The sequence below is a fragment of the Nylanderia fulva genome, unplaced genomic scaffold (genome assembly GCF_048542155.1).
Source record: "Nylanderia fulva isolate GAGA-0341 unplaced genomic scaffold, ASM4854215v1 Scaffold269, whole genome shotgun sequence".
Taxonomy (NCBI): domain Eukaryota; kingdom Metazoa; phylum Arthropoda; class Insecta; order Hymenoptera; family Formicidae; genus Nylanderia; species Nylanderia fulva.
In genome coordinates, this window is record NW_028190335.1 from 33,673 (window position 1) to 50,510 (window position 16,838).

A 16,838-nucleotide genomic window follows, 5' to 3' on the forward strand; every position below is an offset into this window, starting at 1 on the left:
GGGATTAGGCGGGGGGGCGGCCAGTCGGCATGGGAAACCAGCATCCTGGCCGTTCCCCATTAACGCCCGTGAAGGTATCCGCAGTGGGTTTAGTGAGGTATGTCTTGGGCCCCCTGACCGATCCACACGTGGATCGGCCAAGGGGAACAAGAAGTTTCACATAACAATTCTGGCCTCTTCCCGGAGGCCGGAGGTATCCATGAGGATTCCCACTGCGAAAAAAAAAAAAAAAAAAAAAAAACCTTTCCTCTTATTTCGATTTCATTAACGAGTAGATCACTATATAAACGTGAGTCTTATTCAATTATTCTAAATTATAAATATTCTCCCCTCTATAAAACTTATTCATATAAATTATCCATCCGTTAGATGGTCTCTCCCTTCCGAAGGAGGAATAAAATTGATCGTAACGAGCAACGTCTCCATAGACTACGTGAACGTAGAACGAGAAGGCCCCTTAATTTACATGTCCAAATTTTTCCCACACGAATAATCATTTGATCCCCTTCTCCCGACGTTTACTCACCTATAAATAATCTTCCCCCTTATCAGGAGACGCGGTAGTGTCTCCGGCCATGTTCAAACCCTAAAAGACCTTAACAGACACTACAAGTCTCCTTATCCTGCACCATCAAAGTCCATTTTTTGGGGGTGTAGAACTACTAAAATATAAAAAATTTTGAATTGCACGTAACATAACTTGAAAGGCGGCATCGCCACGAGTAATTTAAGCCAAGAAAAAATAAAATCGGACAAGCCGTTCCGGAGATACAAGCGGTCAAAAAGTGACGTTTTTCATGAAAAATGAAGTAACGTCGTCTTCTTCTTCTTCTTCTTCTTCTTCTTCTTCTCTGTCCGCGTATAAATCTCTTCTCACCTTTCACTCACACCTCCCTCAACTCCCACCCACCCCTTTCCCTCCCACATCCCGCCCCCACCCCCACCCCCACCCCACCCCACCACCACTCCCACCCCCACCCCCACCCCTCTTTTGCCTTTTCACCCTCTTTCATTCCCTCTCACCCTCTTCGTCCTCTTTCACCCTCTTTCACCCTCTTTCGTCCTCTTTCACCATCTTTCGCCTCTTTCACCCTCTTTCGTCCTCTCTCACCCTCTTTCATTCCCTCTCACCCTCTTTCACCCTCTTTCATTCCCTCTCACCCCCTTTCGTCCTCTTTCACTCTCTTTCGTCCTCTTTCACCCTCTTTCGTCCTCTTTCACCCTCTCTCGTCCTCTTTCACCCTCTTTCGTCCTACCTCACCCTCTTTCGTCCTCTTTCACCCTCTTTCGCCCTCTTTCGTCCTCTTTCACTCTCCTTTGTCTTCTCTCACTCTCTTTCATTTTTTTTCACCCTATTTCATTCTCTTTCACCCTCTTTCGTCCTCTTTCACTCTCCTTCGTCCTCTCTCACCCTCTTTCATTCTGTCTCACCCTCTTTCATTCTGTCTCACCTTCTTTCATTCCCTCTCACCCTCTTTCGCCCTCTTTCACCTTCTTTCGTCCTCTTTCACCCTCTTTCGTCCTCTCTCACCCTTTTTCGACCTCTTTCACCCCCTTTCGTCCTCTTTCACTCTCCTTTGTCTTCTCTCACTCTCTTTCATTTTTTTTCACCCTATTTCATTCTCTTTCACCCTCTTTCGTCCTCTTTCACTCTCTTTCGTCCTCTCACCCTCTTTTATTCTCTTTCACCCTCTTTCGTCCTCTCTCACTCTCTCTCACCTCTTTCACCCTCGTACGTCCTTTCTCACCCTCTTTCGTCTTCTTTCACCCTTTTTCGTCCTCTTTCACCCTCTTTCGCCCTCTTTCGTCCTCTTTCACCCTCTTTCGTCCTCTCTCACCCTTTTTCATTCCCTCTCACCCTCTTTCACCCTGTTTCGTCGTCTTTCACCCTCTTTCATTTTCTCTCACCCTCTTTCGTCCTCTTTCACTTTCTTTCGTCCTCTCTAACCCTCTTTCATTCTTTCTCCCCCCTTTTAATTGCAATGAGTTTAAAAGTAACAATTTAATTTTAATATCATTAGAATATTATTTAGCAGCGCGCCCAGTTTTTTTAACTAAAATTTTATTATTTCTTTTTATTTTATATTAATTTTAAATTTGCATAAGTTTTTAAATTTTAATTTTTGACTTGGCATCTTGCATTTTAGAGCAGATAAATTTTCCAATTTTTGCTGTATCAAATAATTTTACTTTTTTTTTTAACTTTATCGGTGTGTACACACAAAACATTTCTTTGAGTAACATAATTTTATATTATTTAATTTTCTTTCTAAAATATTTATAGCTGATTTCATAAAAATTTTAGATCAGCTTTGACATAGCTTATACATCTTTTTTCGGACAATGATTTATAAATCGCTTTTTTTATTTACTCTTATTAAAAGTACATTTATTTTAGTAGTAATAAGAAACTACAAATTAAGTAGAATATAAAAGTAGCCTCCTCTGATATTATTAATGAAGAATAATCATGTTTCTCTTGTTACATAACATGTCAAAATATCAAAATTGATAATTTATATATGCCTCCTTAAATGTGTAATAGAGCATATTATAACTCTACATACATTTCTAAATATAAGAATTAATATTTCAATGAGAAAAACTGCTGGTCAAAAATAAACTCTTCAAGTTTTTTTGCTTTACTCTAAATATAAGAATTAATATTTCAATGAGAAAAACTGCTGGTCAAAAATAAACTCTTCAAGTTTTCTTGCATTACTTACAATAAATTGATATACATCTCGTTCAAAGTCAACATTTGGTAAATCTGACATCATGTGAACTATCATCACTTTGAAGACTTTAAATATTCTGATGTATTCGTATATTATGTGATATATTTTTTATATTATATATAATTACATATATGCAGTATTGCATATCACATGTTTAGTATATCATAAACATATTCTTTTATAAATATATATTTATATAATGATATTTGCAACTTTTTGATATTTATTAAATACTTTTATTATGTTACGTTATCATTTTGTTTATACTATTTTTTCATAATAATTTTCTGCAACGCTACCATTGTACTACATCTTTCATAAGTATATAAATAATTATTATTGGTAAAGATCGCTTCCTTATTTTACATCAATAATTATGCAGGTACTTATAAAAAAAGGAATAGTAGGATGGTAGTGTAGCAAAAAAGTAATTATTTTTATAAAAGAAATAGTTTAAAATGATAACGTATCAATATTTATTTTATACCCCGCACGTCAATATTTATTATTTTTTTTACATAACCCCGCACGCTGCCAATATCGCGGAGCACTACTAACGCCGTCTGTTGTAAAACGTGCGAGATGGACAAAATTACCACTACATGCATCTTGCATGTGTTGTGTACGTGTGATATATGTGTGCGCATGTGTTGTATACGTGTGAATACGTGTATTGATTAAGTCTAGTATAAACTCGATTGCTTCTGCCGTTATTGAGGATTCAAAATATTATAAAGACTCAAATGTCCGACTCGCGTTAAGATATACGGTGTCTCGGCTATGCCCTTACCTGGTCGCGTTACACTACCGTGTCTCTTGATAGGGTTTTTATTAAATAAAATGAAGAATGTATATATATGTATATTTATTTATGTATATATAATGTATGTATATGCTATTAGGCGTTTCGCCGTCCCCGTCCTCGTCCGCCTTCTCGTCCGCCCCTCCTCGGCCTGTTGCCCCAATAATAATTCGGCGAGGACAGTTTCATGAGGAAGCGCATAAAGCGCTCCTCTTGGACGCGAACTCCGGCGCGTCTTCCTCTGTAAACTGTAATTAAAAAAGAAATTATTTTAGTAATTAGATAATATGGTATATTTAGGTATATCTAGGTATGGTATAAAATAATAAATGTATAATATGTTATAATAAAATGTTATAATAATATAAGGTTAATATTTATATAAAATATATAAATATTTTATTAATTAGAATATATTTAATAACTATTATAAATTTATTATGAATCATTTATTTAATTAATAATTAATCATTTATTAAAATAATAAAATATTTATATATAGAGAAGTAGAGAATTAATTATTAATAAATTTTAATATATTATATATTAATAATTATTATAATATTTAAGAAAATATTTCTTAATTATTAATTATTTATATATATAAATATATATAATATTTATTTTTTAATCAATATATAATTTAAATGTTTATTAAATTTAATAAACATTTAAATTATATATTGATTAAAAAATAAATGAGTTAGATAAATATGAAAAATTAGTTAATGAGATAGTAAATGTAATATTTATTTTTTAATCAATATATAATTTAAATGTTTATTAAATTTAATAATTAATTGATACTTTATCATTATGATAATCTCATTATTCTTTGTGACATGATCTCAACATGAGAAAATTTAATTCTATATTAACACAGATGTTACCGTCAATTTCATCAACTTTAAACTTTCCTGACTGAAATTTGAATGCGAGATAAATAGAGAATCGTACACCGCGTAACGGTTAAAGAAGAAATTAGCAATTATTGCATAACTGTGACGTATCGTTTATGTCAATAACGTAATGAATCTATAATTGTTATATAAAATTGTTATGTAATTTTGGCGTTACTTTATTATATATGTATTTATGTATTATGGTTAATGTAAATGTGTATACTCTAAAAGTTTCGTAAATACTACGTAATTTTAATGACATAATTGTAACGTTATGTTAAATACGTAACGTTTATGTATTTTGGTTAATGTAAATGTATATACTCTAAAAGTTTCGTAAATACTACGTAATTTTAATGACATAATTGTAACGTTATGTTAAATACGTAACATTTATATATTTTGGTTAATGTAAATGTGTATATCCTAAAAGTTTCGTAAATGCTACATAATTCTAATAACTAATTGCAACGTTATATTAAATACGTAACATTATTTTGTTGACATCAATGTATACATTCTGTAAAAACTTTATTATAATCATTACATACAGTATAATAACAAAATTGCGATATTTTTTTTATTTAATGTGACATCGTAATTTCGTTATTATAATTATATATAATAGTTATATAAGGTTTTTACAGAATATATACATTGATATCAACAAAATAATATTAATGTTACATATTTAACGTAACGTTACAATTATGTCATTAAAATTACGTAGTATTTACGAAACTTTTAAAGTATACACATTTATATTAACCAAAATATTATAATTATATATAATAGTTATAATAAGGTTCTTACAGAATATATACATAGATATCAACAAAATAATATTAATGTTACATATTTAACATAACGTTACAATTATGTCATTAAAATTACGTAGTATTTACGAAACTTTTAGAGTATACACATTTATATTAACCAAAATACATAAATGTTACATAACAAAGTAACACCAAAATTGCATAACAAATTCATTACGTTATTGACATAAATGATACGTCATTGTTTTGTTTCGCCGATCTATAACATATACATATATAGATTATTATGTAATTGTTTCGTAAATGATCCCTTCGTGTTTACTGGGTATCAGAGATGGCAAAATATCAATTAAATTTTTTATAATTGAACAAATGATATGAACAGATTTAATTAAAATTTTTTTAATTGACGATTAATTTTAGAAAGATTAATTAGATTTCGTTACAATGACGATTGATATAAGCTAGATTAATCGAAGATCGTTTAATTAACAATTAATATGATCGAAGTCAATTAAAGATTATTTAATTGACAATTGATATAAACGAAATTAATCGGACAACGATCGATTAACAATTAATACAAGCTAATTTAATTAAAAGTTTTTTAATTAACGATTAATATGAGTTAATTTTAATTAGAAGTACTTTAATTGACGATTGAAACAAACAGATTCAATCGAAGACAATTCAATTGACAATTGATTTGAGCAGAAACAATTAAAAAATATTTAATTGACGATTAAATATAGCAAATTTAATGCGAATCTCTTCCATTAATGATTGACTTAAAAAAATCGATATAATTTCTTTATTTCGATTAATTAACAATGTGTAACGATTAATACAATTTAAATTTTAATCGAAGATGTTTGATTGATGATATTAATATGACTGAATTTAAATAATATATATCTTTTCCTTGGTTCTAGCAAAGTTATTGTACGTAATAGTTACAATATAAATAATAAATAATTTACGTTTTTTAAACCATATTTTTATTCAGAACATTTTCAATTCATTATACATTTTATTATATTTAATTTAATTATATTTAATGTTAATATATATTTCTCGAATTTTTTTTCATTTGTTCTAAAATAATAAATGTATAATATGTTATAATAAAATGTGTTGTACATATATACAATATATATTATAATTCAAAATTATTAATCAAATGTAAATATTGCAGGAAGTTTGGTAATACAACGAAGTGTAACCATACAGTTTCCTTCTGGAGAACATTTCTGCATTCAATTAGGTAACCGTTTCACAATGTTTTTACATATTACATTCAAATTGTGTTTATTTATTATAAATAAATTATTAGAGAGAAATATTGGAAAATATTGAATAACATAATTAGAATACGTTGTATATAAATATTTATATAAATGGTCTTGTTTTAAAATTGTATTATTATTTAAATGCTTAGAATGTATATATTTTAAGAGTTTAACTAGGCTCTGTAATATATAAATATAAATTTAACATATATAAGATAGGCAATAAGAGCCAAATCGCGGATGACAGTGCGTTATTCTAAACGAAACTAAAATTTTTTTCGTTAGAATTAAATACCTGTGCACAAGGCACCAAATTTTTACTTGGACACGGCCAAGATATAAAATTGGAATAATCTCTACAAGAGATTTTTAATTCCATGTATCCCCTATTCCCCCTAAAGAAATAAAGTGCGAGAGAAAAATATAGATCCGAAAGTCGCAGAATCGGGAATCGAACCCGAGACCTTTCGCTTGCCGGGCGACTGCTCTTCCAACTGAGCTATTCAGATCCTTTCGATTCTATACTTTTCTCTGTTATATATATTAATGTTGGTAAATAAACGCCTTTAAGCCAGCGTGTATAAATTAAGAGTTTAACTAGGCTCTGTAATATATAAATATAAATTTAACATATATAAGATAGGCAATAAGAGCCAAATCGCGGATGACAGTGCGTTATTCTAAACGAAACTAAAATTTTTTTCGTTAGAATTAAATACCTGTGCACAAGACACCAAATTTTTACTTGGACACGGCCAAGATATAAAATTGGAATAATCTCTACAAGAGATTTTTAATTCCATGTATCCCCTATTCCCCCTAAAGAAATTCGATTCCCGATTCTGCGACTTTCGGATCTATATTTTTCTCTCGCACTTTATTTCTTTAGGGGGAATAGGGGATACATGGAATTAAAAATTTCTTGTAGAGATTATTCCAATTTTATATCTTGGCCGTGTCCAAGTAAAAATTTGGTGCCTTGTGCACAGGTATTTAATTCTAACGAAAAAATTTTAGTTTCGTTTAGAATAACGCACTGTCATCCGCGATTTGGCTCTTATTGCCTATCTTATATATGTTAAATTTATATTTGTATATATTTTGTTATTATGTATTTATTTATATATTTATATTTTTTTTATATTGAAAAGATTCATTTTTCTTTTTCCTTTTTTTAAATTAATAAATTTTATTAAATATTTGTTTGCCAATTAAACAAAAATGTAATCGTACACCAGCAATTACTTTTCAAAATATTATTTTTCTTGTGTGTGAATAGTTTCATATAATATCTAGATTGCAAATATATATTGTTAATAATAATAGTTTTGTTGCATATCTATTATGCATATAATTTGGAAATAATATAATTTAATAATTAAAAATTGCAAACAGAATAATATCTTCACAAATTTATATTTATTATATTATATCTGCACATATTCATATTGATGAGATAATTGTTTATTATATAAAATCATGTGCGTGATAATTAAATATATTTTCTATGTAATCAAATTAATAAGGAATATAATGATTTAACATGATTATATTCTAAATCTGTTGGTGAAAACGTTACGTGTAACAAATATATACAATTTAAGTTATTAAAATTTTATTTTTGTAAAATATCATTTACTTTGTAGAATACTTGAAAATATTACAATTCTATTTCTTAATAATAAATTAATTAAATTTAATAAAGGAAATAAAACATTTTATCGTGTTCTGATATTGGACTTATTAACCATAGCGTGTAATTAAATATTATAGGTCTACGCTTATTGTGATAAAGCTCTTTGATTGTTAATTGACTGAAATATAACCTAAGAGCTTTGGACATTCACATTCCACAGTAATCAAAGAGTTAGGATTATCAATTTTCTTGAAGGTAACGTATTGATAGTTTGTTCATTACTTGTCATAATGCAAATACAATTTGACTTTATCACTTTATAATTATTAAAAATCGTTTTAGAGTGAATCTTATGTAACAAGCTTTTTTTGGTTTTCTTCGGAATTTTTTATAAAGAACTCATAAATGTTTTGTATATGTATAAAAAATTTTATTTTAAAAAAGGTAAAAAAAGTTGTTAAGTCCGCGTCAAAAACTATATCTCCAAAATCTTACAGAATCTTAAAACATATCTAAAAATTGCGCTAAGCATAAATAAAACCTTATTAAAATATTTTAATTTAAAAAAGTTGCACAAAATAGTTGTTTTAATTTCTTATAAAAATAATGAATTTAAAATACATACTGACATTAAAACTTGGGACAAAAAAGATATAAACATTACAAACTTGCGACAAGAAAAAATAAAAAAACATTAAAAACTTGCGAAAAAAAGTAGAACAATTTAATTTAAAAACTTAGCACTGCTAAGCTAAACAACATATTAATAATTGTAATTGTTGTATTAAACTATACAATTGAAATTTTAATTGAAGTAATATGCAATAATGACATTAGCAATGCTAAGTTTTTAAATTAATTTTTTTTGTCGCAAGTCTTTAATGTTTATATTTTTGTTATTGCAAGTTTTTAATGTTATTATATATTTTAAATACATTATTTTTCAGATATGTTTTAAGATTCTGTAAGATTTTGCAGATATAGTTTTTGACGCGGATTTAACAACTTTTTTTACCTTTTTTAAAATAAAATTTTTTATACATATACAAAACATTTATGAGTTCTTTATAAAAAATTCCGAAGAAAACCAAAAAAAGCTTCCCAGCAAACACATATTATAACAGTTATATAACATTGGAGTCAAAAATTAAAATAACAGCGTTATATTTTTATTATATAATTGTTATGTATTATCTATTTATTATTGCTATATAACATACTAGCAAACGCATATATTATAACAGTTATATAACATTGAAACAAAAAATTAATATAACAGCTGTTATATATTTATTACATAAATTTATATATCATCTGTTTGCCGTTGCTATATAATATATTAGTAAATACCTATTATAACAGTTATATAACATTAGAATAAAAAATTAAGATAACAGCTGTTACATAATATTTATTATATAAAATATATAACTCGTTTACTGTGTTGTTATATAATGTGTACGAAGAATAGTTATATGTTTCTTCATTTGCGTGTTTTGTGCAATGCTGCTAAATTTCGCGGTTTTTGTATACACACGGTCTTTTCCCGCGTGCTAAATGCATAATGTGGTGACAATGAAAAACCAATATTAAAGTAGCGCTGGTGTCGCAGTAATACGTGATCGCCTCTCTAATAAAATATGATTTATGGTTGAATTATTGTTGGCGGGAAAGCCGGCAAAAAATATTGTGCTGTGCCTTCGTGTTGCAAAAGATTCACTTTCTTTACATAAACCAAAGACTGTAAGTATATTTAAAGTACTTATTATAAGACTGTTATATATTTTATATAACTGCGATGTTCGTCATTCCTCTAATATGCTTTTTCTTACAGAGATTAAAACTCTCTCCATTGAAAGATTTGATCGCCACATCTCGAGAGACCCTGAGCTATTGCTATTTGATCGTAATTCGTTTATCGTAAGTACACAATTATTGTGGATGAGCTGTGGAATGCTGGATTTATATATTGAAGAAGCCGGAAAGTGTAAATATTATTAAACAACACAATTATTAATATTGCAAAATTTTTTAGGTTATATAGCGATATAGCCATAAAAAATATTGTAATCTGTACGCTATATATATATATATTGTATATATGTTTTATTTCATAATTATTATTTGCATATTATGTTCTTTATTAATATTATATATACTTAATAGATTCAATCAGTAAATAATATTTTATTCATCATTAGACATTTGTGAAGTGTCATCGAAGCATCAATTTTTATGGTTTTCATATATTTTATCATATATTTTACAATAAGTCATTGTCAATAAGTGTATTAATTTTTTAAAACTGCTCTTTAAGATATTTTGCATATACAGTTTATATATATATCGCATATTTTATTTAATTTTTAATATGCTTATTGCCATATTATCTATTCGCATTTTGTTTCAGATTAATTTGATTATTTGTATGTAAAGTTTACTTGTATTTTATTAATATTTGCATATGATTTTGTATCTTATATAGTTAACTAAGATTTATTAATATTCAAATATTTTATTATTTTTTTCTAACTACTATAACTTAATTTTATAAATTTGTTCTAATTTAAATAATCGATCAAAATTATCAACATGCCAAAAACATATCACCATTTATCAAAAAGACGTAAAAATCAATTGATTTCATGTCATATGTCACAATTACATAAAATTACAACTACAACATCAAATGTTTCCAAAAAACATTTTAAAATTAATTCTGCTAATATAGAAATGGCCTGTAATTCTAACTCAGAGAATACATTTTCAAATGAAACTAATACTCTTCTCAGTGATAACATTATTGATGCATCCAATAATATCCTTAATCCATCAATGAATAATAGTTTTTCAGCATCTAATAGTTTTGACATTCCTATTGCATCAGATCAAGATAGTTCTTCATTGTCTAATTTTTCTTCCAAATCAATTGATTTTAATAATGAAATCTCGGTACAAAATGTACAAAACTTAAGTTTACAAGAAGATTTGCAAATCTTAGTTTCAAAGCATTGTATTCCTCAAGGTACTGTAGATAAACTTCTTTTTATTTTGCGGAAACATGGTCATAATGATTTACCTGAAACGTGTAGAACTTTAATGAAAACACCACGTAATACTTTTCAAAATATATCTGCTGTTAGTGGTGGAAGATACATTCATTTTGGATTAGCTTCGGGAATAAAATACTCTATATCAAAATATTGTAAAATTATGCCTCGTGAAATAAAAATAAATATTAATATCGATGGTCTACCTTTAAGTAAAAGTTCAAGTAGCCAGTTTTGGCCTATTCTCGCATCAATTGAAATTAAAGATCTTTATACCGAGCCTTTTGCAGTTGGGGTATTTCACGGAATGTCCAAACCGAATAATGTAAATGATTTTCTTCATCCTTTTGTTAATGAAGCACAAATTGTTTTTCGAGATGGTATATTATTAGATAATAATTTCTATTGTAAAATCATATTGAATGCAATTTTATGCGATGCTCCTGCAAAATCATTAATCACATGTACCAAAGGTCACACAGGTTATTTTTCATGTTCAAAATGTTTTCAAGAAGGTGATTTTGTATGTAATCGAGTTGTCTTTCCGGAAATTAATTGCACACTAAGAACAAATGAATCATTTCGTACTCGTAGTCAAGAGGAGCATCATATAGGTGATTCAATTTTAGAAAATCTCCCTATAGATATGATTTCACAAATTCCTTTAGATTACATGCACCTTGTTTGTTTAGGATCGAGGCGTTTATTACAATTTTATGTCAGGGGTAAGAAAGGTGTAAGATTATCCAAAGTTGCAATTGATTCTATTAATAAACATCTACTTGACACAAGAAAATTTATAACTAAAGAATTTGCGAGAATGCCAAAAAGTTTAATATGTATTGATAGTTGGAAAGCTACGGAAGTTCGCCTTTTTTTACTTTATTTGGGTTTAGTTTTGTTAAAGCCATTTTTGTCTAAAGACTATTATAATCATTTTTTATCACTAAGTATAGCTATTCGTATATTTGCAGATCCAAAAAAAGTTTAGTTCTTAACGATTTCGCACATTCCTTGATAACCTGGTTTATTTCAAACTATAGAAATGCTTTTGGACTGGAATATCTTTCACATAATATTCATAATTTAGAACATCTTGCAAATGATGTCAAAACTTTGGGATGTTTAGATGCTTTTAGTTGTTTTAAATTTGAGAATCACATGCAAAAAATTAAAAAGCGAATAAAAAATTGTGGCAAACCATTAGAGGAATATTCTAATCGAATTTTCGAATTAAATCAACTTCCAGTAGAAAAATCATATTTAAAGTCATATCCTATTATTCATTTTAAAAAGACAATTCAAAACACTAATGATATATCTCATTTAGAGTTCAATGGCTTCAATATTTTTACAAAAGAAAATAAAAACTGTTGTTTGTTGAACGATAATTCTTTGGCATTTATTTTAGAAGTAATTTTAGATAGTAATGATGTTCCATACATAAATGTAAAGCGAATTTTATATACCGAACCATTTTTTAACACTCCATGTGATTCTAAAGAACTACTGGGTATACAAACTTTTTTGGAAACAAGTCCTTTTAACATAGAAAAATTGCCGGCAACAAACATAAAAACAAAATGTTTGAAATTAAAACATCTTGAGTTGCAAAACACATTTGTTATAATTCCACTTTTGCATGCATGTACCTAATTATTCTTATTTTGATTTTTTCTTTTAAAGAATTATTCTCATCTTGCAGTAATTTTATGTTCTTTTTAACAGCTTTATCATTACCAAGATTAAATACTTTAGTGTTTTTTTTTAAAGAATGATGAGATAATACTGCAAGGTTTTTTATGACTATTTTGATTTTCATATATTGCTATGTATGGTTGGTTTTAGCTTTAAGTTGTTTAAAATATTAAATAAATACTTTGATATTACCTATAATTAAGATTATTTTGTACCACGCCTTTTTTCACGGACAATACTTTCGTTTTATAACAAACTTTATATTCTACAAAGAATAATAGCTATGTACATATATACATACACACATATATTAGTATAGAATCTATAGTGTCAAACTCACACACATCCTCGATACCCATCGTTCTACCTGAACATTACGGGTGGTGTGCGAATTATAAGACACTCTGTATTCTGCATATATATTTTTTTCAGAGAAAATGTCCGAAACAAAATTGTACGCAATTGTACAATTTTTAGCTGATGAATCTTTCTCAGGTCCACTTGGTTCCCCCCAAAAAATGGGGCTTTATTTGTGGTGGCCAACCAAAAGAATATCGTTTCGTTTAAAAAAAAACGAGTGCCGGTAAAAATTTGGCGTTTGTTCCCCGGTGTAAAATTTGTTGTGAATTTTTTCCCCCTTTTTTTTTTTCATTTTTTTTTTTTTCGTGAAATGCTATTTTTTTATTTTGTGTCTTTTTTTATTTTTTTTTCTTAGGGCTTTTTAGGATTTTTTTGTTTTGTTATTTTTTTTTGTAAATGTTTTATTTTTTTTTGGGTAGCGTCCTTGCTCTCTCGAAATCGCGGTGCCGTTGGTAGGGGACTGATGAGAAAAATGGGGCCGGGCGTTTAAAAAAAAATAAATTTTTTTCTGAGCGATTTGATTTCTGCGTTCGTGTGAGGAAAAACGCTTTGTGTGTTTGTGGAAAAATCGCAAAAAAAACCCCTGGGTTTTTCCTTGCCCGAGAAAATTTCTTTTTTTGTTAAATTTTTTTTTTTTGGGGGTTTTGGTCTTTTTTTTGTTTGTTTTTTCTTTTATTTTTTTTTGTTTCCCAGATTTAAAGACCTTTTTAATTTATTTCCGTACCCCTTCCAAAAAAGTAATTTTCCCCCTCTTCCTCTTCCCCCCAAAAATTTTTTTTTTTCCCTATGAAAAAAGGGCCCACCGGTTTTTTTCTTCAATTTTTTAAAAATTTTAAAAAAAAATAAATTTAAAAACCACCAATTAACTGAAAAAAAAAATTTTAAAAAAAAAAAAAAAATTTTAAAATTTTATAATCCCCCCCCCCTGGTTAAAAGGTATTGAAGTTTCCACTTGAACTTTCCCAAAAACGATTTTAAAACTAGAAGGAAAAAGATTATGAAAAAATTTGCAACGAAAGACAAATTTTTTTGAAAAAAATTTTTTTAAAAAAAAAAAAAAAAAAAAAAAAAAGGGGGGGAAAAGGAGAGGAAAAAAAAAAAGAAAAAAAAAAAAAAAAAAAAAAAAAAAAAAAGAAAAGGGAAAAAGGGGGAAAAAAAAAAAAAAACCCCCAAAAAAAGAATTTGGGGTTTGGAAGGGAAATGAGAAGGAAAAAAGGAGAAAAAAAAAAAAAAATCAAAAAAAGTTGAAAAAAAAAAAAACCCCCCCCGCAAAAAGCAAAACAAGAAGAGTTTTAAAAAAAACAAAAAAAAATTTAAAAAAAAGGAAAAGAAAAAGAAAGGGGGAAAAAAAAAAAGGAAGAAAAACCCCGAAAAAGAAAGAAAAAAAAAAAAGTAAAAAAAAAAAAAAAAAGAGAAAAAAAAAGAAAAAAAAACCAATCCTTTTTAAATTTTTTAAAAATTTAAAAATTTTTTCTAAATTTGTTTTGTTTATTGGGAATTTTTTTAAATTATTTAAAAAATTAGAATTTAAAAAATTTTAAATTGGGGCACCCTAAAAAAACGTTTTTAATTTAGAAGTAATCACAATAAAAAGGGGAAAATTTTTTTCCGGAAAGGGTTTTTAAAAATTTAAAAAAAACAATTAAATTTTTAAAAATAAATGGGAAAAAAGAAAAAAATTTTTTAATATTTTTAAAATTTTTTTTTCAAAATTTTTTTTCAAAAAAATTTTTTTTATAAAAAAAATTTTAAAAAATTTTTTAATTTTCATCAATAAATGTTCAATTTAAAAATTTTAACATTTTCAATTTATTTCTTAATTCATTTTTTCTAAAAAATTTTTGAAAAAATTGGGAATTTATTTAAAGAAGGGAATAAAAGAAAAAAAATCTTAAAAAATTTTTTTTTAAAAACCCCCAAGTTTAAAAATTAAATTGTTATTAAAAAAACTTTTTTAAATTTTTAAAAATTTTTTAAAAAATTTTTTTTGTTATTTTTTATTATTTAATAAAAAATTTACCTTTTTTTTATTTTTAATTTTAAAATTTTATTTATATTTTATATTTTAAAAATTTTTTTTTTTGAAAAATGTTTTTGGGTTTTAAAAAAACCCTTAAAATGGTTTTTTAAAAATATTAAAATTAAAAAAAAATTTTTTTTTTTTTTAAAAAAAAATTTAAAAAAAAAAAAATTTAAAAATTTTAATTAATTAAAATAAAAAAAATTTTTTTTTTTTTAAATTAAAAAAAAAAAAAATTTTTATTAGATTAACATTAAATTTAAAAAAAATAATTTTTTTTTAACTTTTTTTAAAAAATTTTTTTTTAAATTTTTTTAAAATTAAAATATTTAAAAGTTTAAAATTTTTTTAAAAACCAAACCCCCCGAACGGGGAAAAGGCCCCCTTTCAAAAAGAAAAAAGGGGAAAATTTTTAAAAATTTTTTTTTTGTATTAAATTTTTAAATTTAAACATTAAACACAGTTTTTAAACTTTTTGAAAAATTTCATTTTTAAAAATTTAAAAATTTTATTTTATTTGTTGTATTATTTTATTATTATAAAAAAAATTATAAAAAATTTTTTTGAATTTGATTTTTTTTTTAGGATTGGGTTTTTTTTATTTTATAAAAAAGTTTTATAATTAAAACAAGAACAAAAAATTTTTTTAAAAATATTAAAAAAATTAAAAAAATTTGTTAATTTTTTTAAAAAAATTATATAAAAATTTTAAAAAAATTAAAATTTATTTTTAATTTAAAAAATTTTTTTATTTTTTTTTAAAACCCCAAAAAAATTTTAAAAAAAGTTAAATTAAATTAAATTTATAAATTTTTTATATGGGAAAAAAAAAGGTAGGTTTAAAGTTAATCCTTAAATTTTTTGTTAATTTTTTAAAAAATTTAAACCGTTTTTAAAAAAAAAAAACCCCCCCAAAAAAAAGATTTTTTAAAAAAAAAAGTGAAAATTAAATTTATTTTTTTTAAATTTTAACAAACATAATAGTTACCTTGAAAAATTATAATCCCAATTTTTTTTGGGGGAAACCCCAATTATTTATATTTATTTAAAAAAAAGGGGTTTATAAAAAGCAACCCAAAATTTTTAAAAAGGGTTAATAGTTTTTTAAAAAAATTTTTTTTTTTTTTATTAATTTTTAAATTTTTATTATTAAGAAAAAAAAATTTTTTTAAAAAAATTTTAAAAAAATTTTAAAAATTTTAAAATTTTAAAAAGTTAAATTTTCATTTTCTTTTAAAAAAAAATTAAAGTTTAACAATATTTTTTTTTTATTGAAAACTTTTAAATAACCCCCAAAATTTTAAAATAAAAATTAATTACAATATAATTGTTCAAAAATAAAAAAAAAAAAATTTAATTAATTTTTTCTGTTTAATTTTAAATTTTTAAATTAAATTTTTTTAAAAAAATTTTTTTGTGAAAAATTATTAAAACAATAATAATTTTGAATTTTTTAAAATTTTTAAAAAAAAAAAAAAAAAAAATAATTCGGGGACTACATTTTTTTTAATTCCAAAAATTTTTTAAATTTTTAATTTAAAAAAAAAAAAATGTTTTTTTTTAA

The 16,838-nt window shown here is 25.7% G+C and overlaps 1 protein-coding gene and 1 long non-coding RNA gene across 2 annotated transcripts; both read left to right on the top strand.

Annotated features, from left to right (window-relative positions):
- Positions 1-9,615: 9,615 nt before the first annotated feature.
- On the top strand, positions 9,616-13,388 carry LOC146722817 (uncharacterized). The gene is made up of 3 exons (XR_014924918.1): positions 9,616-9,889; positions 9,981-10,133; positions 13,327-13,388. It is a non-coding gene; the product is annotated as an uncharacterized LOC146722817 (long non-coding RNA).
- Positions 10,445-13,379, top strand: LOC146722818 (uncharacterized). The gene is given in 2 exon segments (XM_085483772.1): positions 10,445-12,176; positions 12,179-13,379. Coding segments are annotated over 2 exon segments (2,112 nt in total). The 5' UTR covers positions 10,445-10,738; the 3' UTR covers positions 12,853-13,379.
- Positions 13,389-16,838: the final 3,450 nt, after the last annotated feature.